The sequence below is a fragment of the Anabas testudineus genome, chromosome 4, assembly GCF_900324465.2.
Source record: "Anabas testudineus chromosome 4, fAnaTes1.2, whole genome shotgun sequence".
NCBI lineage: Eukaryota > Metazoa > Chordata > Actinopteri > Anabantiformes > Anabantidae > Anabas > Anabas testudineus.
The window spans coordinates 18,145,485-18,168,557 of NC_046613.1; the positions used below are offsets into that span (position 1 = coordinate 18,145,485).

At 42.5% G+C, this 23,073-nt stretch overlaps 2 protein-coding genes across 7 annotated transcripts in view; one reads left to right on the forward strand and one right to left on the reverse strand.

Annotated features, from left to right (window-relative positions):
- The window catches only part of dennd1b (DENN/MADD domain containing 1B), a 95,006-nt gene extending 87,583 nt beyond the window's left edge, over positions 1 to 7,423 (reverse strand). For 4 of the 5 annotated variants that reach the window (XM_026345003.1, XM_026345002.1, XM_026345001.1 and 1 more), the window contains exons 1-2: positions 7,130 to 7,421; positions 6,530 to 6,594 (exon numbers count right to left, since the gene is read on the reverse strand). In XM_026345003.1, coding sequence (XP_026200788.1) covers positions 6,530 to 6,594; positions 7,130 to 7,146 — 82 coding nt within the window. In that variant the 5' untranslated portion in view covers positions 7,147 to 7,421. Of the gene's footprint in view, positions 1 to 6,529; positions 6,595 to 7,129 lie in introns of all 5 variants that reach the window. The other variant, XM_026345005.1, reaches the window with a different exon arrangement.
- A 3,858-nt stretch (positions 7,424 to 11,281) lies between these two features.
- Positions 11,282 to 16,889, forward strand: c4h1orf53 (chromosome 4 C1orf53 homolog). Of its 2 annotated transcripts, XM_026343331.1 has the most exons (4): positions 11,282 to 11,383; positions 11,472 to 11,703; positions 13,648 to 13,749; positions 14,944 to 16,889. In XM_026343331.1, the coding sequence occupies exons 2-4, from the start codon at positions 11,515 to 11,517 to the stop codon at positions 15,013 to 15,015; spliced, it is 363 nt and encodes a 120-aa protein (XP_026199116.1). In that variant the 5' UTR covers positions 11,282 to 11,383; positions 11,472 to 11,514; the 3' UTR covers positions 15,016 to 16,889. The 2 variants fall into 2 exon arrangements, with proteins under 2 accessions (XP_026199116.1, XP_026199108.1); XM_026343323.1 differs by having other exon boundaries at positions 11,282 to 11,703.
- The last annotated feature ends 6,184 nt before the right edge of the window (positions 16,890 to 23,073 follow it).

Sequence of the window (23,073 nt, forward strand, 5' to 3'; positions counted from 1 at the left end):
GAGAAAGGCAGTACCACTGAACTGCCAACTTTGTCATCTTGATACCCAGAAGTCTTATGTTGACACGTTTATGACCGGAATAAAACCCTGGTAAAAACACTGCACTAAATCTATTGTACAAGTGAAGTTGAATTCAAGTCAAACAATGATCATCAACAACGTGATTTGTAATGAATTAAATATTCCAAAACAAAGAAAAACTTGCAGTTTATTCGCAGTGGAGCAGATCAAAGTTTTCGCCATTAGTGACAAACTTTGATTCTCTTCAAGAAGAATACCAATATTATCTATATATATATATATATATTAAAGCTGCGTAACTAAATGGTGTTAAATCTAAGACATGCATTCTCAATTTCCGCATATCCACTGACCTCCACCCTGAACGCAGATATAAAAAGAGGTTAGGCTGCTCCAACTTCGATTGTGGGTCAAATCTGATACTACAGACATTCAAATGACATCGAGTGGGAGGGGAATTCTCAAAGTTCACCCACACTGTGGTTATTAATATACCATAGCGAGGAAGTTAAGACAGTTCCTCAATTCGATTCACTAGAATCAGATAAAGAACAACAGAGACTTGGATGATATCGGAGTCTGTCAGAGCCAATTTAGTGAAGTCATATGGGTGAGATAAAAGAGAAAAGCAGAAGGGTTGCGAGATAAACAAAGTGTGAGACCCTGGGGTCCTCTCAGGAGTGTGAGTGGAGGAGTGTGGCCTCTCTAATGACCAATCAACACCCTCCTTCCTGCCATGGCATCTGTTAGTACTCCAATGGCCTCCCGTCTGAGTGTGAGCCCACCGTGAACTCAACACACAGCCGGAATCCAATCAGACCACAGAACTGGCAAAACTTGGGTCAAGGAGCAATTCTGACATTTTGCAGAATGTCAATGTTCAACCTTTTCTAAAAGTTCTACTACACAGGAGTTTTGCTCTGTGAATACGAAGGGTGGAAATGAGAAGAGTTGAAAGCCAAGGGATAAAATGGAACATCACAGCACTGCTTGAGGGGGGCTACAGCAGAGAAAGAAGCAGATTGATAACTAACGAGCGAACAGTAGGTGACACTGTGAAACCTTCGGGTCTCAGCGAAAATGTTCCTAAGATACAGAACAGAAGTAGCTTTTTTTAATAATTGGACTAAGTGAAGCGATACAATATAACGCCACGTGAATGAAAGGGCGAAAGGCGTCTGTGCTATACTGTACTTTTGCTTTGTGGTTATCCTTTGCAAATTTCTGATGAAGTCATCCTATAACCAATGCAAGAGCACTTATATTCATGCAGCTGAATCTCCTGCAGCATGTTTCAATTCTGCTAAGAAGCTATCTTGAGGGAGAGGAAACACACAATAAACCTGTCACTTTTCTAAGCCAAAAAAAAAAAGAGACACACGCTCAATGGCATATAACTGACAGGCACAAACATGCGATGGAAACAAGAGAACAACAAGTGTTTTAAATCCATCCTCTAAGGGTATAAGATGTCATCTGTTGTAGAAATTGTAAAGCTCTTTGAGGTAAATGTGCGGTTTGTGATTTAAGCCCATATAAATAAAATGTGCTTGATTTAACGGTGTATTCCCTGTTTTGTGTTTGAGGCCTTCACCAGCATGCATGGAGCGAAAAGAAGGGAAACATCCTCGGCTCAATGTCAATGCATTACAAGACACTGAAAAAGAGCAGTGAAGAGCTCACAGTTGAAGTAACCTGCAGAGTCATTCAGAGAGAGCATGCAAAGCAAACCACACAGAGCAGATACAGGGTCATGTTTTAAGCTCCTAGTCTGAGTTTAAGACCTTAGTCCTGAGAGTCATCAGCTCTAACCAAGCTGCTCTAATTGAGGTTTTCTTAAACTGTCAAACATTCCCCTAATTGCTGCATGATAGTTGCTGTGAATCTGATGCTGATCTATTAAGTTTATTGCTTTTTTTTTTACTAGGAACAATCTGGCTGGAGGGAGTGGGTGAGGACAGGTAGCATCTGTCCCCACCTACTGCCTTGGCAGCAACAGCATCATCTGCTAGCTTTGGCAGTATCCTGGAAGCACATCAATATGGCTTTATGTAGCCAGGGCTGCTAGTAGCTAGCATGCCAGTCACGATCTCAGGCAATGCTCGCTCACAGCCTGAGCATCCACAGAGCACTGAACCAACAGAGCTAAGCGGCACTGAGCTTGGGCTGAACAGGGAGGCCAAGTCTCAGTGGACCTGCATGAGGAAAAGGAGCTAGTGTCTGTCATCTATCCTCACATCCATGGTTAGAAATGTGGAGGCAAGTCGAGATACAAACATCGCCACCATTGTTCAGTAGCTGTGAGCGTTATTTTTTAGTTTTTTCCCCAGCAGCACTGTTGTAAACACTCAATAATACAAATAATTTTTATTAAGTGACTACAAGGAGTCTGCTTTTAACTGCTGCATCGTAATTACATTTGTAAGGTGATGGACTTTTTGTTGTTACCTGCAGCACCGATGCTACGTTGCCAAAAGAATGGCAAAATCAAACCTTCCCATGGGAGCAATATTTGGGAGCTAGTCCAGCAGGAACAGAATCACTGGCAGAGTTAACTATTCTAACTGGCATGCTTTAGGCTCCACACAAACAGATTAATAGTGTTCTCCTTGACCACCAAAAGACAACAAACTTGATCTGGATACCTGTGAATCAGACAGCACAGGGGCTACAAGGTCACGCATCAATAGGCACAAATCCCATGTCATTCAGAGTGACTAGATGGCTTTGTTGGCTGAACATCTTAGACCTTCAGGAATCTTGTAAGACCATGTGAACAGCTGTGTACTTCACAGTGTGATCTGCACAATGTCAAAACTAAACAACAAAGTACAAAGCACAGATAGACAGTTTATTTCAGAGGAAATCTTTTTAGATTGGTTGATTGCCAGGATTATATTTAGGGGAATTCTCAGTGGAAAATATACAGAATTGACAAGTGCTACCGTCAGACTATGTTTTAATTGCTTAAGGATGCAAATCTCAGGTAACTTCTACAATCAAATGTCCACAATAATAAAGATCAATCATTACTTATAAAAAAAAAAAAGATTAATCACTAGAAGATAATATTATATATTATATATAAAAGATTTGCTGCTGACATGGCTTTGGCTTATTTGCAGCACAACTTTAAATATTTGAATAAACATAAGTTAAAGATTTGAGGAAATGGTTTCAAAAAGAGTTAAGCTGTCACTCAAAACTGTCAGTCTCATTCTGTCGCTCATTATTTAGCAAATCGCCAGGCAATATTCAAACACTTAAAGATAATTATGCACAACTTACATATTGTTCTGGAGGACATAGATTATATTATACTGCATAATGCACTTAATTAAAGCATAAGACATTCTTTAAACAACATAAAGAGTTGCACTCTACCAATGCATGCGTGAAATAGAAATTTCACCAATCACCTGACAACAGTCAGTTGATTCCTATTCATAAAATATGTGCATATTTACATGGTCAAGACTTATTAAGGTAGGAGGCAGTCACAGTGACCTCACTAGATGAAAAACTGCAGGTTACAGTTGCTTACTTCAGTTTGGGTGAAGTCAAATCATAGTAGAAGAGTTATCAAGATGGGCAAAACATTTTATTATGCAGTTTCTGTTGTCACATCATGTCTGCATTATTGATTCAGATAATGATTCCTAATAGTGCCCACAACACAACGATCATAGATGTATGGAAATGGTCACTGAAATGACCCCCACAGATGGAAATGGTTTCCCATGTATGCACAGTTACTTTTTGGCCAGTTGTTCTCATTATCGGTTCATCTATTTTAGATCCATCAAAATATTTATACCTATTAAATACGCTGGCTTTAAATTTTCTGATATGTTTTAAAGTTAAGATTGATTGTTAAAAACATTTTCAACACAATAAAGTACTGAAATATTATGTTATGGATAGCAACTTTGTGACTTTGCAATCTACTATCATACAATCAGTTTCAAAAGGCCATTCTAAAAGATTCTTAAAACTGTCTCTCTGCAAACGTGGGTGTTTTCTACCAAGAACAGTGCTGAATACAGATGGTGAGAAACCACATTAACACAGGAAACTGAGGCGCAGGCTGACCATCTCTAAAGAAGAACATAAAGAGCTAAGGTATTTTTGGCTACCTACAGCACAGGTTTTGTAAACTGCAGGTTGATCATGAATCTCAACAAAGAGAAGTGACCTATATGTAATGTCTTTGCACATGGATCTAGTTTCAGACCTGCAGGACCAGGATGTGGTGAGATTGGCAAAACACAGGTGTGGTATTAGCGAAACCCAGCACACACCAAGCTTTCCACTCACTCAAAGAAGACACCTTTTCAGTCATTTTAACAAACTGCATCATTAACCGTTTAGCTGGTAGCAAGAGTTCGCAGCAACTGACGTGCAGATCTAAAATTAAACTTATTCACTAAACTGTGAGGAGGAGATATGAGAAATATGAGCAAGCTAAAACCTTCCACACTTCTCCAATTGCTCAAATGTTCCACACCATGTTGCTATGACAATTTAATTATAGTCTATCATGGTTGCACTATTGTTTGTTTGCATCTGTAAGTTGGTGGGAAGATAATGTGTGAATCTAAAGTGGTACTTTTGGGCAGTAGCTAGCGTTTGGCTGTAAGAGACACAGCTCTAGTTTGTGGCAAATGGCTGTGGAGGTTTCATAGCATGACCAAAACCTGTATGTTATGACTCACAGGGTTAACCCTTTCAGGTCTGATGTACAAAGGCATTAAGAAAATTGCAAGCATGTGGGGGTTGGGTCAAAAGTGATATTCATAAACAATCAACCCTCCTCATGCCCAGTAAACGATAGGGGTCCATTCAGCAAAGCTTGAGCATTCAAGAGTCTTTTTATACAGACTTCAGCTAAATTCAAAGTAAAGAAATGGAAATTGATCTTATTCAAAGAGAAGTGATTTATTCCTCTTATGGTTATCTGAAACAGCTCGACATCATCAGCCTCTGGTGGCAGATAGTCTACATCAACATCCCAACAACTTCCTCAACAGGAACACTCCTAAAACCAATCAGGGCTGAGCACAGAGCAGAAAGTACAGAAAGTACCGTACTCGTGTCACATGAGTAGAAGGTGTTTTTTCTATTTAACCCAAGAGGTGTGCAAACATTGCTCTGTGGCTGTGCTCCAGCAACCAGGAGTCCGGATATGAGTCTGACCCTGGATCATACATGGGGGAAGTCAGTTATTACAGAGCAGACTGGTGGTTTATGAGTTTGGTTTAAAATCCAATATCAGAACTACATCCAAGGACAACCCTCAGTCTACTCTAGTCAGCTCAGCAGCTGCAAAAGTGAGCCGTCCACATACATGTAACACCTCTTTAACGTCAAAACCACGCAGACAAAATAAGACAGCTGGTGTAATATGCAGTGAGAATGTTTTTACATGATAGTTCGCATGTAGGGTGACGCTGGACATTGATGTGCAATATAGGTTATTTTATTTCCTACATTCATAAAGTTGGAAAATAATGTTGTTCTTTAGTGGCCACAGTCATTTCCCTAGCAGGTCTGACCACCTTTTGTCCTGACCACACACTGCTGGAATGTTTGACCACTGCAAACAGCAGAACAGTAAATGCAGCTTGCTGACCCAAGCATGATCTTTCTAAAACAATCTTTGTGGTGTCACAGTTGCAAGAGAGACACACACAGTGGCGGACCTATGGTTAGATTTAATCACAGAACACCGCAGTTCATATTGTAAAATCTGCCAAACGAGAAAGCCACACTACGATAGATAATAAAACACCTAATATCTCTGACGTCAGCTTAGTGATTGACCTTCCCTTGTCCTTAGGATCGTGACGGAGTAGACACTGGAGCACATGTAATACCACCACGGCAATAATGACTGCTCTCATTGTGCACCCTCAGTCATGCAGGTCTGTTTTGACGTTCACTGTCTGGCTTACAACACCGTGCAATTGCGCTCAGTAAATAAGACGATATGCCAGCATTATAAGACATCTTGACTCTACAACCATCAGTTGTATCAGTAGTGATATAGATGTAAACAACCACTGAGTTAATGTGCTCTGTTTAGGACTGCAACTAATATTTTAATGATTAGTTATTTACTATTGTTTAATAGAATTAGTTTTGCGCCAGAAGTCATAATGAAAATTCCCCTCATCCACGGGAGTCTTGTTTTCTCTGAAAACCCAAACATATTTTATTTTATAGTGATGCTCAACAGGGAAATACAACAAATAATCACATTGAAGTCGGTGGAATCAGGGGTTTTAGGCATGTTTAGCTTAAAGCGCTACTTTGATGATTGTCTGATTATGAAAATGGCCGCTCCTGGTGTTATTTTACTGTCAAATATTTTATTCATCAACTAAATATTTCAGCTGTAACTCTATTAATTAGTCCTGTGTGTGTTTTCAACACCACTAACGTTACAGAAAGACAGTTTACACACATTTATGAAGGAGAATAAAAAAAAGGAAATCACACAGCTTACCCTCATTTTCAGATGTGGGACACTCCACCTGTACAACCAGATCAAATGTTCTTTCTGGATTCTCCCTAAAAAGAATGAAACACGGTTTACTGGAGGGAAACAGACAGAATACCTGTCAACAAGTGTGTATGTGAGTGAGTTCCTCTTACCTTTGTTACTTAAATTGTTACAGTGCATTCCTATTGCTACCTGTGCTGACTTGTCCTACTTAAGTTGACATGAATCACAGTAGCTGGACTGTGTCAGTAGCTGCACTAATGCATCAGTGTAAGAAGTTTTCTGATCTCCTGCTGCGTATGTGGACAAAACCCGGGGTCACAGGAGCTGCTCGCTCGGTGTCGTGTCCACATGTAGCCTGCTTACAGGCTAACAGGGCTGCTAATTGGCGGCGGACCGAGCAGCAGACTGACCAGCAGACCGACCGTGCTGTCGGACCAGCTGGCCTGGCTGCTAAATCCGCTGCTGATGGCTCAAATTACGCAAACATTCCTCCGTGCTCAGCTCCGACTTAACCCTAGTGAAACGAGCCGGGGCCACACGTTAGCAGCTAGCTAAGAGGCGATAGGACGGGAGAAAACATACAAAACTCAGGGCTCTTACTTTATTCTGCTGTCCATGGTTTAGTTACAACATCGCGGCAGCTCCGTGCTGCCGTCCGCTCTGCAGGCTGTCGGTGAATATCCACCTCGTCCGTCCTCCGTCTCTACAGTCAGCTGTCCTAATTATCTGACACCGGTCCAAAGCTGCCGAGGACGCATGCTGGAAAGCGGGGGCTCTTTAGCAGACACTGCCGTCCTCCTGTCGTTTTAATGCGGCCACAATCGCCCCCCGGTTCAGCAGCACGGTGGATATTTCCCACAACAAACACCACTCCAGGAAGTGCTGTCAAAGATTTGGTGACGTCAGCGCGTCAGATGTGCGAGCGTCTTCTTCTTCTTCTTCTTCTTCTTCTTCTTCTTCTTCGTCTTCTTCTTCTTCGTCTTCTTCTTCTTCTTCTTCTTCTTCTTCTTCTTCTTCTTCTTCTTCTTCGTCTTCTTCGTCTTCTTCTTCGTCTTCTTCTTCTTCTTCTTCTTCTTCCCGCTGACGATGAGTAACATGTGATTCATGCTCCTGTTACAAACGTGTCTCCCAGGGAAGATGCTTTATTAGGTCAATGATTTAGGATGCGGTAGCCTGCAGCAGTGGCTCCCAAGCTGGGGTCCTGGGACCATGAGGGGTCCTTGAGAGGGCTTCCAGAGTGATGGTGGAGTATTTGTTTCAAGGGGCTGTGAAGAACCTTTAATCAAATCCAGCCTGCTTCCATTAGGAGGAAGAGCCAAATACCCAGATTCACCATCTCAGCAGTCCTGTGCGTACACATGTATCATCAGGCTCCTATCAACACCTGTTATTTCCTCAGGAACCAGCCGATACACTGGAAAATATTGGCAACAATAACTGATCATTTATCAATGAAGTTCATTTTAAGCAAAAATGCCAAAGATGGACTTGTTCCAGCTTCGCCCATGGGAATATTCATTGGATTATCAGTTTTCCATGACGGGAAACTCAATTTTGACTTGTCAAGAGCAATGTTAACTTGGAATAATGTACATCTAATAAATAATGTACACAAAATAATCAATTATTAAACAAATATGGTTGAACTGACATATTGAATTGGTTAATATTAGGATTTAGGAAATCCCTGACATACCAATACAACATATTTTAATATATTGGCTTCAATAAACATTTAAATAACTCAAAACATAATTTCTAGAATACATTTCATGAACAATTCTTTAAATCATTAGCTTGCAAAATTAGAAGTATTAATATTAAGTGATTTTTTTCTGCCACCTGGGGGCTGCCAATCCTGTAAACAGAGGATATAGTACTGTATTAGAGTTATTAAGGTGAACATGGTTCTCTCGTTGCCTTTTTACGCGTCCATGATGAAGCAACATTGACCTTCATTGCTCTCATGTTTCTGGCCACCTGACAAATGTCAGGCAAACATTCACTCTTATTTTAGTCCTATAAAAGATGCAAAAATGTTCCATAAAGCTAAGGGAACTGCCAAGTCACGGTCTTTTACTTTGTGTGTGTCGCTAAAGCAACTCAAATCTTTTTACATGATGATTTTGTTTTTATAAAAATACCAATTGACACAGACATGTTTTCAAAGATGCAAATAAATAACTTTCCTCATGACGTCCAAATGTATTGAATCCTTTACACAGTTAAATTATCTATCAGGTTAGGCTGAGTTCTGCCTGATTAGCCAATTTTCTGGTTCTTTCTTGTAGAAGGCCCTTGTGTCAGAATGTAATTTCAAAACCCCACATGAAGCAAATTCATAAATGAAGATATGTTTAATCAAAGCAGCTGTGTCAAAGTAATTAACACAGTTGGGGATTGAAAAGTTTGGGTATTTATGGTGGTGACCTAAAAGGTTCAAGATGCAAACTTGTTATTAGAAGTTTGCCTGCTTGATTTGGGTGAGGAAAATGAAAGAACAGCACTTTGTCCTCCCACATGGCCGCCTTTAGCAAGGCCAGTAACCTTCAAGAGCGGCTTTAATCCTGGAAGAGGTTGGAATTATTACACAACTTTCCTAGTATAAGTATGAGTATGTCCCCTACAGAATCCATGTTACACAACAGTCAAATACATGCTGAAGTTGCAATAATGTCAAACCATGTATAGAGTCGGCCTACTGTGTGTGACTATTAAAATCTCCAAGACTTTACACTGAACATGCTCATGAATCAGCTGAGTCACTTCTTTTGAAGGGGAAAGCTCCTCATTTCATGGACACGTTCTGTATCACAGGTGTCACCTAGCTACTCGGAGTTGAGACTAATTAGGTTGTTTAATCCCAAACAACAATTCTGATCCCACAGAGTCTCTCACTAATTCGTCAGTGGAACAAACTCCCAGAGTGACACCCGATGACATAATCAATTAATATTAGATCCTCAAATCTCTATTTTGAGGAATGTTTTTAAATAAATGTTGAATTTACTGGATAAAATAACTGTTTTCGGTGTAATATAAAATTCCTTTTTGGGTCGACTTTTATTTTACTGTTTGCCTCAAATCTCATATTTAAGCGATATTTGTCCCATGGTAAATTGAAACCATTGGATTAGATGCACTTCTCTCCCGTCTCTAGAGAGTTTGTCTGGATCAGAGCCAGATTTCTTCCGGCTGACTGGAAGGTAATTAAGTGGCAGCAGACTGGGGCATGCTGTTTCAGGCATCCATATGAAATGATAATGGCAGGGCTGCTGCCTTAACATAAAAAACAGACAAACACTCACAAAAAAAAAAAAAAGACGGTATAAGAAACATACACACTCTGTGAGCCAGTGAGTTCACATTTCAAGCAACTGTAAACAGTCCCAGATTATATTCATTTAGGAGAACCCAGAACTGAAAAAAAGATCACACAGCGTCCCATTGTCCTTCTCAGGCTTCGAAAATATATTTTAAATTGGCTTTGAACATTTGACCGAGCTGAGGCTCAGCCGAGGTGCCAGTGATTTATCTTACTGAATTGAAACATCACTTGCAAGAAAGTATAAAACAAAGTTATTTGCTAGAAAAATGCAGTTTAACCTGCGATTGCATTGAATTCTGGGGCGAATTGTGATTTAAACAAAATAAAAAAGCAAACATCTGTTTATTTCTCTGATTTCTCAGTATAAGATGCACTTGTGCTGTCAAATATAATCTACTTTGAATTAAAAGAAAAACAAGAGTAAGTAGGAGCGCACATGCAGCGTGCTGCTTTTTATGTCCACAGTGCTTCACAGAGTAGGTCTGCATAAATATTTTTACCAATGATGTGTAATTTGTCTGAGGGTAAATTGACCCCACAGTGTCACTCAAAAGACACTTGTCAGGTTTCATTACCCACAATTCTGGAGCAGACACATCATCAGAGGTGCCTTACAGCAGTGGCTAACCTTGAAAGGACTCATTAATGTCCACTCATCAACCTTACACTGCTAAGTCCAAGAGCCCATTTACTTTTATATTGTGGGAAGGTGTCTTTATTCACAGTTAATAAAAGAAAGAGGGATGGTTTACTTGGTACGTCACCAGCTCTGCACAAAATGTACGGTGCGTGGCGTCAAAGGGTCCGATCTCAGATCTTAACCTTGATCTTACTAAATGTAATTTATGATTTTATGAAGCTTTGCAAACATGGACTGATTACTGAGCAGGCCTCCTGGACACAGGACCAGGGGCATGACAGGCCAGAGCCTCTTTATGAGATGAATGTTGAATTATTTTGAAAGGAGTAGAACCCAGGTATAACACAGACCAGAAATGAGCAAAAAGAAGCATTAAAAAAACTTAAACTACTAAAAAGAGGCGCAAAAAATCGGACTTAAAATGACCGAACACTGATGCACAACAACCAAAACACAAACCAGTGAACAACATAGTGTCACTAGTCATAAAACTACCACAAAGAGACTCAAAACTATTTATAACAGACAGAAAACTTCTCGCTGATCAGTGACTGGAGGTCACAGCTTCATTGATTCTGCATTAGTTAATGTGATGTGATCATGCACTTCTAATTTAGAAAGGTTTTTAGCTCTGCATCAGTCAGTAACCTGGAGTATCTGCTCATGTAGTAATAGTAATAGTCTCCTAACTCTCAGTAGCTGCAGGGAAACAGCAGAGGCGCTGCATGACCCAGCGGATCAGTGCTGCTACATGATCACATGTGACCAATGTGACGAGGAACAGAGGAGGAACCCAGGAAAAGCCAGGAAATAAACACGACACACACAGGAATGAATGATATTAGGAGTCTTCATTGTAACTAACTGAGAGATGGTTTGTCCTGTGGTAATGAGACAGTGTTACAGAAGATAGTGTTTTGATTTTACAGCAGCATGTTTCACCAGCTCTCCCCAACTAAAGCGTTTGTTTGCAGATTGATTTTCCTCCGTGTCCAGTTTAATAAACGACTTGTAACAATGTCAATACCGAGGCTCTCAGAAGGAAGCTCGGAGCGGCTGAGGAGCAGCAGCGTGTTCCGGATCAATGCGGCAGCAGACTTCAGTGACGGGGTGACAGGCGGCGCGCACGGTGACGAGGACCACGCTGCCAGGAAGTTCACGGAGGAGGAGACGCTCATCCACAGAGTCCACACACAGGCGTGTGAGGTAGGATCACTGTGTCACTGAAGTCCAATAATGTCATGTAGTTCGATCAGATCAGAGGCACGACTCGTTACAATCAGGCTCTCCCACGTGCTTTTTGCTGCTTATTAGTTTTGTACTGAATTGATTTGTAAATTCTATGGAAGTGAAATCTGATTGTGCCTAAGGACAGCAGAGTCAGATATCTTTAGAGAAATGCATCTCAAAACTGTAATTTAGTTATTACTATATTATTATTTTACTCTAGAGCCAAGTGTTAAAGAGAAAAATATCTAAAAATACAACTGCCAACACAAACTCCAGGTATATGTAAAGATTTTTGCAGCAAATATCAATATTCAATATCTTCCCACCATATTGATCAGTTTTCTTTCAAGGACTTCAGTGCAAAACAGGAAAATCATGTCAGATGTGTCTAATGTGAGGTAAGTAGTATGTATTAGTGGATCACATGCTTCTTGAAAAAACAAAAACAAATGCAAAGGTCACTCCCACAATAGGCCAAATGTCATAAGTACAAATAATATTGGACCAATACCAACATTGTTTATTAAAACGGATACTGTACCAGCAGCCGTATGATAATATGCCAGCTGTGGGTGCATCTCCAGAGCACCCGAGTCCCCAAAGCGGTCCCCATGGGTCCCTGGCAGTGTTTTCTGTCATTTTAATGACTAGAAGTGCTTATAACGCTTGACAGTTTCTTTGTTTTGATACGAGCGTTCACTATTCGCATTGTTGTCTCCCCACTTATTAAAATCATTTTCACAGCCATTTCCAAAAAAGAGATAATGGGTAGATTAAAGACGTGTGCTGCAAAAACATTTAGCACACACTTTTATCCAAAGCGACTTACGAGGTACAAAGGCAGGGTACGCATAAGGAGGTCGCGCCCTACTGGAGGAAGACCACAGCCAGGATTCGAGCCCCAGTCTCCCGCATGGAGGGCAGCGATCTGACCAGTGCACTATCCAGCCTCTGTAAACCTGTAGAGCCTGCAGATATTTCAGAATGATTGACATTCTTTATGAACTTCTTACGGTTTTACTTACAAGTGTTTCTATCCAGCGCTTCACACACACACACACACACAAACATGTCAAATGATAATGACGATTATTGGTTTTGTCAGATCCATCATATTCACCAAATCTTACTTGCTCTTCCATCAAACAGAGCCAGTGAGCTCTGTGCTGATGGCAGTGGTGAAAAGGTGTCATCTTCATGCCTTTAGGCTGATCTGTTGCAAATATTGTGCTGTATGAAGTTGAGGCAAGTTGGCCGCGACCTGAGGAGAGTGGTAGGGCCTGGGTGGGAAAAGCACAATACAGAGGGGGCCTAGCTATGCCAGCTTCACTATGTGGCCCTGCAATGCCATGTGAAATGACAGGCCGTGCCACCAAAAGGCCTGGGGCCTTTTTCCCTTTGTGGCCTGTCAAAGCTCACCAGCGAGTGAGCTCTCAGTTTGAAACAGACTGAGAGATGACATTTTCTAACTTCCTAAGGGATGGCAGAGGAGTTCAGTGTTTTCCACTTACAGAAGGTGTTTGTGTGGCTCCGGAAGATGATGACTTCTCCATCTAAATAAAAGAATGATTAGGTCGGAAATGTTTTCAAGCACCCAGCAGTAAAACAACAGAACACAAACTTATTACAGTGTTATCATTTGATTAATCATTGCACATTCTCACCTACTGGATTGCGGACAAAAGGACAACACTAATTAATTAGCAACATCATAAGAATTAGACTTCCATCTTACATCTGTTTTTATGCAAAGAGGTCATTTGTTCCCTCTTCTCCTTGACACAAAACAATCTGTTTCTATGTATATGTTCATATTCAGCACCGTGCTCGCATGTCCCTTTGTGTTTGGTTGTGTATATGTTCTGTATATTGTTAAGTAGGTGGGAGAGTGACCCCCCCGCATATCTCCATTATGTTCAGGCAAAGAAGCAGATGTACATCGACCCTTCCAGTGGGTACAAGGTGTTCACAGAGTATGCCCACCTTCAGAGAGGGAAATGCTGTGGCAGTGCATGCAGACATGTAAGCTCATTGTTTTCTGTTTTACCAGGTTGTTCACTTGTTTTGTTGCGTTCACTGTTTTTCTCTTCACTCGCTCTGTGTTGTTCAGTTTCTTCCCGCCGTATTCCCATCCTCTGCAGTTCAGCTATGGGCCCTTTTCTTCCCAATAGTAATTTACCTTAGATGTTTTCTAAAAGCATTTTGACAGATGTTCTTAATTTTTTTCACACCCAAAAGATCACATAGAAAGAAGTTCATGCGCACGCTTGTTAAGAGCATCTTCACATCAGCTGTCCGTGGTGCTGAACAAGATGATGAATTCATTTAATTAAGTAACCAGGATCATTTCACTGTATATTTTTTTGTTTCCGAAACAACACAAACGCCTAGTTAGACAGAGTAATATAATATTCAATCAAAACTGGCTTCATTCTATATGAGGCATGTTACTCAGTGGGAGTCAATTTAAAAAAATGGGTTTATTGTATTTTTATTTGCTTGTTTGATGGGAAAATACCTATTTAAAAAATAAATAAATAATAAAAATATATAGGACGGCATGTCCGATAAAGCACAGCGTTTGAGTAAGCTGTACATCATGGCTGCCTTGTCGATGACACCCTTACATGATTGAGGGAAGAAGAAGGGCGAGGATGGTGACAGATCAGCAGATGCAAACCAGACAAGGGCTGCAGAACATATGGCCTGCTTAGTGTATGTTAGCATTTTATTAATTCACAGAGGGAATAGCTGGCTTAACCTGCACGACTCTATTAGTGGTTTTAATAACAATAAGAAAAGACTTTTAAATGAAACACATAGTTCCTGGATAATCTTACAGGACCTTGTAAAATGAGTCTTCTTACCTTTTACAAGTTGACAGCGATCGTTCTTCAGTGTTTACGTCTTTCGTTAGAAGCAGAAGAGGTTTCATGATCGCTTTAGCCTCAAGATACTCCTTTATGTCCTGGTGAGACTGTCCTATCTGTCCCCATCCCCATCACATTCTGTCTTCCCCTGTTCTCCACTCTCATGCTTTGTGTGCTTGAGTCCCGATCTCACTCGGCCTCAGCCTTCTCTCCTCCGTTTCATGCTTTGCTCCTCTGGTATGCTTTGCTCTGTACACATGCTCACGTCTTGTTCTCTGCGTGACTGAAGCTCTACTCCACACGTAGCCATTTAACACAACTTGAATTGTTTCTTTCTCTCCTCTAGTGTCCGTACGGCCAAGTCAACGTGAAGGACCCTGCAATGAAGAAAGAGTTTAATTCTTTATTTTACGTATAGGCCTGGCAGACTCACTCCAAATGTAAAATGCAAGGCCCCTGTTTAGAATGGAGCCCAGCACACGTTGCTTGTATTCTGCCTGTCGTTATTTGGACTACTTGAGAGTCATTTTTAGCAGTGTACCAAATGATGAAATATGGCTTGTGTCTCTGCAATACTTACCTCCTATGAATCACAACTATTCTTAGGATTATTTTCATTCTCACAAGACAAGGAAGGAGGTTAGTTCACTAGAACCTCATGTAAAATAGTCTTTTATCACATTTTTTGTTTTGTTATATTTTTAAGACATTTTTCTCGAATGTCCAATGAAATGCCTTGAGCTGCGTTTTTCATTTCTCTTCAAGAGTATTTAATATTTTGTGGTATTCCGCTCCTCTGATGCATTTACAAGGGTTGTGGGAGTATGGAGATGAAAACTGAAAGAGCATTTTAGATCTTCGCCCTCAAGATAAAGGGCATATAAGCGAAAGTAACTGTAGATAGTCAGATGGAATCTTGTGCTCTTTTGCTTTGCATCTCTTGTTATTTTTTCTCCCAAATGTATGACTGCATGAATATTAGCATCATTTACACCCCACAAGTGTTCGACTGAACTGTCTACCTTTGACTGAAATGCTGTGTTGTTAAAAATAGTCTGGGGCCAAGGGTCAGCCCTCACACTTGGCTGCGCTGCTTTTACACCACTTGATGGAATCAGGCTGTTAACAAACATGCCATGGACATCAACAGCAGCCCTCCCCACCAGACCCACAGCTCAGCCTCCTGGCAACACTTGGCCACAGCACAGCTCCCTGCGGCTGCTCTCCTGAGCTGCAGCCTAATGAACTCCTGGGCCCTCTTCTCCCAGCACTGCAATAGATCAGCTCATGTTCATGAGCATGCTTAGACGCACACATGCATAGACGGGCTTGCTCCATGAGAGCTCCATGAGGCTCCTAATAGGCCAATATAGAATAAGGGTTGCACTAAACGCTGCACAAGGTAGCTCGCAGGAATAGCGCAGGAGAAGGTCAAGCACTACCTGTGCGTGCAGGAGATGTTTAGGAAAGATGCGCCACTTGATTTGTGAGCGCATGTGGGCAGGCAGCGCGATGCCTTCAGGCGCTCGCTCTGAACCTGCCACACACACTCGTCTGTCTCCGGCTGATTGGGCAAACAGCGTCGGGATGAGAGGATGTGTCTGCCACGGAATCCTGTCGCAGCCGCCTACTGGCGCGGCCACAATTTTCCTCGGCAGGTGGGTCCCAAAGGCAAGTGCTTAGTGATCGGAGCAAAGCCCTGTGAGCGGCTACAAGGAGATTCATGATCCCAACAGTGCTGGGGAGGACAGGTTCTTGGGGACGCATCGTCAGGCGGGATGAGAGGCGAATTTATTTGGTGTTCTTCTAAATCGAGGCAGCGGAGCGTGCGGCAGCAACATTTCTACAGCGGGACGGTGAAGGTGTCACACTCATCAAGTACCTGGGCCCGCTTGCCTTCCGCGGCTCCACGGGTTTTTGCCTAGGGACTTGTCTGTCACATTAAAGTAGATGCATTGCCATTCAGGGCCTCGGCGGTCCCGCAGCCTGACCATGAAATAGGCCAACTTTCATGTCTGCCTCATCCCTCCACGTCTTCCCAATCCAGTGATGGCACAGTTTGAAATATAGATATTTTTTTTCATCACGTTCCTGCCGAGCAGTTGGTGACTTAGACACAAACAGCACATTAATCCATTCATAGATTTATGGAGAGATTTACCTGAAATCTGTCCCTCCTTTAACAACTACACCGTCAATCACCAAGCATCAGTGCATCTCATTGTGCATTTTTAAATAAACTGTATCACTGATTTATGTCATGTATCAGAAATTAAATTGCGTTAAACCTAACTTGCATGTTTTCATTTCATTCTCCTGGATTCTTTATTATGTCCAGCTCAGAAAATGCCTTCATAGTACTCATTGATTGTTCCAATTAGTAGATTTATACTGTATAATCCAACACCAGAATGAGGAGAAATAAAGGTTTTTAGTTTTATTTGTCGTTATATATATATACACATGTACACACTTCGCCTACACAGACAGTCGCACTCCCTCAGTGCAGATGTGCTCCCAAGTTACAACAGCCAACCAGACATGTGAGGTGTTTATTTCAGGCATTTTGGACTGAACATCTCTGACCTTCAGCTGGAGCATATGCTGTGCTGGAGCAGAGTGGCAACGATATAGCATGTGCCTTTCTACAGGATGATGGCACTAGCCGGAGAGAAAGAGAGAGCTGTCCAGTTTGGAACTGTGACCAGACAGGCTCCAGTCACAACCAGTTGACAGGCCAAGCAGCCCCCTCCTCTCTCAACTTCCCCCCTCTCCATCTAAAACAGGCACAGCAGCCCTGCGGCCAGTGGCCCTAACCACAGTCAGTTACAGTGTCTCCATCACTGTTGGCCGGAGCAGCCAGGAACTGACACAGGGTTGGCGGGGGGAAAAAAACTTGAGTGTCAGCCGTATGATGGCTGAAAGGAACATCAGTCTCAGCAATTGGCCAGGCACTGCTGTGCACGTATGTGTGTGTGCGCGCGCATGTGGCCGTGTGCACGTGTCTTGATATTCAAGCAGCATTTGAGCAGCCCCTACATCAACGTCTGGTCGTTCTACACAGACAATGTCAGCTCGCCTCGGGGCAGCAGCCTCCACAGTGGTCATATGGACAACCGGATCCCTGTGGTAGAATTAGTGATAAAAAACACACATGGCCACTGAGTGACAGTCAGCGCACCAGATTCCTTTGGACAGACAGGGCTGCAAATAGCACAGAGGAGCAGTTTCTCCCTCAGACCGCAACTGGTGGTCAGACTCATGCCAGGCCAAGTTGTGGCCGCCAGATGAGCCCAGATAAAAGGAGTGTGAGGGTGCAGGGGCCCTTTAGCCTGTTTATTTCCCTTTAGGTTTTACCCTGGTGCAGTAGGATCTATGATTTCATGTCTCCACTCACATGACAAGAGATGCTATTGTGCCTATTTTTAGCGTTTGCACCATCCAACCTGTAACTTATTTGACACTGTGACTCTCTATGTGTAATGAGCGGTTGAAGTAGAAAGCCTGTTTGACAACATAACAACATACACAAGCATCACCTAAACCGGTGTGTCTCCTACAAACAGCCGCTTTGCCCCAAAAGGTTATATAGCGATAAAGAACATCCATCTATTATGTTTCCATGTCCTTTCTAGTGTGGCCAGATATGGACTAATATGCACACCATTCCCCAGGAGGATGCTCTGTTCCCAGAGGAGATGGTGGAAAGGAGGGGGGGGGGTGGTGTTGTGCGTGTGAAGGTGGCAGTGTGCAGTTGGAGCTGTTCTGGCGGCAGGGAGGGGAGGCAGGCAGCAGTTGGTGTGCAGAGAGCAGAGGCTCAGGCTGGCTAGTTAAGAGCTTCTCTCTCCTATCCTCCATCTGCCAGGGACTGGGGTTGTGATTTGAGCTCCAGCAGAGCAGAGCAGGGAGGAGATCGAAGGAGGGGTGGAGGGAGCGAGGGAGGGAGCGAGGGAGGTAGGGTGGTGAAGGTGGAGGGGGGGTGGTGGTGTTTGAGAGGGGTAAAGGGAGGGGGAGTGTTGGTTGGAAGAGACAGAAAGAGAAAGTGGAAGAAGCAGGGAGTTGGAGGAGGAGAGGGGAAAAAGTGAGGATAGAAGTGAAAAGCAGGATGCGCGCGGATTGAGACGCTTCAAACATCTATTTATAGGCTGATTCTTGTCTGGCATTATTTTTCTAAATCGCTGAGAGACATTTGGATTCTAGATCTCAGCAATAACAACTTCGGCGTGGCTAGAGCTCGTCCCTCGCCTGTGAATTTGGATATTTCCTCTAATAATCAAGACGCCGCGTCCACTGTGTGTTTGTAAATATTTCCAGGATGTCTCATCATCCCCTCACCTACCCACCCAGGCTCATGTGACTGGGGTACATGTGACTGGGATACAGCTTTACAGTGCTTCACTCCTCCCTCTGTTCCTCCTCCTTCTCAAACCCCCCGACCCTCTCCCTTCCCACTCCTTCTCCTTCATTCTGTCAGTGTTTAGCCTGTGGTTCCCTGCACCACAGAGGATCCTGGGAGAGCCTTCCCGCCCACTCCTCCTCCTTCCTCTCCTCCTCCTTTGCCTCTCTGCGACTCCTTGCCTGCTCCTTTTTCTGGACAGGCTTTGGGAGTGACTGAGAGCTCCCTCTGAGAAAACCGTGAGTGTCACTTGAGGTGACCCAGAAATGATAACTCCAGATGAACCCTGGATGTGTGGTAATCTAACCACCATGCCCTACAGCAGAGAGGAGCCAGGCAGCCAGGCAGCCAGGCAGGCAGGCGTCCTGGTTGGTGCTGTATCGGTTGTTTCACCGTTGAACCGAGCAGGCTGCAGAGCCTGCCTGGGTATCATGCATGGAGAGCGCTACGTGTTGTACCACACAGTGAAATGGATCTTATTGCCGTTGCATTATTGATGAGATATATTGTGATGTCAACCCAGGCGGAAGGAGCAAAGCAAAATGACTGTTAGCAGAATGGCACATGAACATTTATGCAAGCAGTTTGGAGGTGTAATTAATTGTCACCCTCTGCTCCCAGCCCCCAGTCCTCACTCACAATATTCTGCTCACTTGTTGTCAATTGAAATCAGTCCATCTACACCTGAGTGTGTTATTCTTCAAGTGGCCAGTGTGAGGTTTAGGACACTGTGTTTTCTGGATGACCTCCCTTCACTGGCATCACCAGCAAATATAGAATTCAGCTGGAGGCACAGTTTTACATTTTAATTGTATTATTTAACAGCATGTTGTCATATTAATCAAGCTGCTTAGCTGAATAATAATCCACTAATGCATAATGAAGTTACAGAGCCATTACAATTATATGGTTAATATTATTAATATCATGGTCATCAACATTTCTATATTAGTTAGATGCTGCAACATGAGGCCAACTGTGTGTAGAATGGTTCCTGACTCAGTGCTGCATTGAATTTATGTGAGGTTCCTCAGCTCAGTTCAGGTATGATATAAGATATATAGTATGAGGTGTAAGGTGTGTGGATGGTAGGGAGACACTTATCTTATACAGGTCAGGGGAAAAGAAATCTGATTTCAATTATTTAAATATTGATGCTATACGTGGCCGCTTATTATAATGAGAGCAGAGATTCATGGTAAATATCTCCTGTGATTTATTCTAAAAATCTATTCCTTTTATTTACATCTGTAGTGTTTTTATTCGTTGTCCATCCAACGACTCTCTTACTAAATTCTCCTTTATTTGGATCCAAGTCCACATGATTCAAATACCTGAGATTCAAGAATTAATTAGCACTTTTATTCCGGAGAATTATTTCGATTTGACATTGTTATTTCATTTTTTTTTCCGCAGGCGTGTGTTGTTGTGCTCCACATCTTTGTCAGATTGATTGAACTAGTTTGACTATAGAGCCATTATTTATTCACACAAACCTCTGCTCTCCAACCAGTGAAATTAGAGCTGTGCTCACTGACTTGCATCTCATACAGTGTGAACTTATGCACAAGCGGTATTCATGCTACATTTGCTGAATCCCATCTCCAGGACTTATTTGTGATTGAACTCGCTGTGATCTTGATTGCAAAATATGGTTTTAACGCGTCTTTTGTGGCTAGAATAAAACTTGAAGACCTGAATTATTTTATTAGTTGCAATAACTTAATTGCATTTAAAGAGAAAAACACGCGATTTGCCTGAAGTCTTTCTAAATGATGTACATAGGGGTATCGTGTTTTTTTTTGCCATTTGGCCAGCACCGACTCCAGATCATTTAGTTTTTCCATCTTTAATTTACGACCACATCACATATGATAACCTACATGCTGAGTAGGCCATTGGCTCATGGCTTTGCCATTTTCCCTGCGTTGTCTGCGTGTGTGTGTGTGTGTGTGTGTGTGTCAGGCTGTGGTGTGTTGAGTGCTGTCTGCATATGGGAGAGGAATATTTAAATGTCTTGTGTTTTAATTGACGCTCCAACTAGAACTGGAAGCTCAGAAACGAGGAGCAGCCCCCCATCTACCGGCAGCGTTTCCTCTGCTCACTGCGCACAATCCGGAGCTGCTCAGCCTGCGCGCTGCACAAGGATCTCACTCAGCAGAGCCTCAGGTAAGACCTTTTGTGTGTGTGTGTGTGTGTGTGTGTGTGTGTGTCTTCATGGGAAAATAATAATAGTATTAGAGGATATGCGTTTAATAAAGCGGCAGTGGACAGCGTGTGAAGCAATGCGCTGCAGATCTGATGCGTGATAGATACGATGGCATGTAGCCTGCTTATATTGTCCGGGATACACAGGGATGTGGTGGAAGGTAACTCCATTCAAACTCACCATAACCTGTATATTTATTTACGTACAGAATAGTGCAAACACATCGTTTTAGTCTGTGATAAATGTGTGGCTAATTGTTTAAATGTCTACCAAACACGGAGAGTCTCCAAATGAAATATGTAGCTACAAATCAGCTTTTTAACTACATCTGCTAAAGAATAATGTTTGTTTCAGTGGCTGAGATGTTTTTATTCTCTTTATTTATGTGAGACACGTCAGTGGCCCACTCAGCCTCCCTGGAGTTTCACGCCATTTAAAACATGGTTGTTAGCAATATTTAATTTTACCTTTAATGAAAAATGTCAACTTTTAAATAGCGCAAGCGTAAATGAGCGTGAACGACGTGTTTCAAAGCTTCAACGTGATCAAATAATATCACGAATCTGAAATTAGGACAAATCATTCTCAGTAACCCAACGAACGATGACACCGAATCACCCTCATCCATTTTCTTTAATTTACCTAAATGCGTAATGACATGATGTGATAGGTGACACACACAGCTGGATTCATTCTTTATTAGTGCACATTTAGAAAACAATTCAAATGGGAGCTGTTGTTTCCATATGAAGCAGCCTAAATATTGTCAGTGTCTTTTTATTATTATTATTTTTATTATTATTATTTGTATAAAAGCAGGATTTTATATATGAGCTTTGGTTTATTGCTGCATTTTTCTCCAGATGTAAGAATTAAATAGAAAAAAAAGAAACGTGAGATACATATATTCAGGTGGAGGTAACATCCCAATTAGGTAGAAAGAAACAAAACAAAACGACAACACAAAAGCCATCAGTCCCTCAGCCCCTCGGTGTTAAACCCTCTTCAGTCAAATCAAATGTCACAGCTGGAGGCAACGGGTCAAAACACTATTCTGTATCCACATCAACTGGATGAGAGACGTCTGTATATATATAAATATAATACTAACATGAACATGTTATTATTAGTCTCCACTGTGTGAATGAGCCCAGTTTTATTTCGTTTCCGGAGGAGAAACAAACAGCAGCGAGATTAAATATCCCACAGAGCTGAGCTGATCGTCTTTGTCCAGGTGAAATCAAATCCTCGTGTCCCTGTTCTGAGGCTCCTTTCAGCGCCCTGTGTCCGGTGCTGAGACACCGACAGAGGCGCAAATTGACGCGGTTGCTTTGCGGAGCAGCTGCGGGTCCAGCCCCGTCCAGGAGGGTTCAAGCCTCGTCCTGTGGCGCCGTTATCAAGGGGCCTCCAATTAAAGGCAACACAACTTCACGGTGGGGGGAGTGGGAGGGGTGAGAGAGGGGGGGGGGGGGGGGGGGGGGTATGGTGGTGCACATGATAATGTAACACGTCTTGAGATGAAGCATCCACACCTGCAAACCCCCCCTGAGCCTCGGTAAATCTATTAATGGGGCTGAAGCCGAGTCACCGATCCTCTCGCTGTTTCCATTGTTTGGTGGCTGATTCTTCAGTCTTGACCTCTCCGGGACCAGAGCTGCAGGATTTCAGCTGCGTTTGTCCAAATCCACACTTTGACCCACCTCATGTGGGTTTGTTGTCACCGTGTTTGGCCTCTACTCTGGACTGGCTTGTTTTAAAATTTGGGTTACAGAGTTTTCACACCCTTTAAAACTGACACAGATCTTTACTGGAGCGTCACACTCGACTCCATGTTGAGGATTTAAAGTAAGCTCGATGGGTTTTTTTTTTTT

Bases quoted from the DNA above. Each gene is read 5' to 3' on its own strand.
- c4h1orf53 (XM_026343323.1), top strand. From the start codon at position 11,431: ATGTTTCACCAGCTCTCCCCAACTAAAGCGTTTGTTTGCAGATTGATT. The intron at 11,704-13,647 runs GTAGGATCACTG...CATTATGTTCAG, and splicing joins TCCACACACAGGCGTGTGAG to GCAAAGAAGCAGATGTACAT. The intron at 13,750-14,943 runs GTAAGCTCATTG...TCTCTCCTCTAG, and splicing joins GTGGCAGTGCATGCAGACAT to TGTCCGTACGGCCAAGTCAA.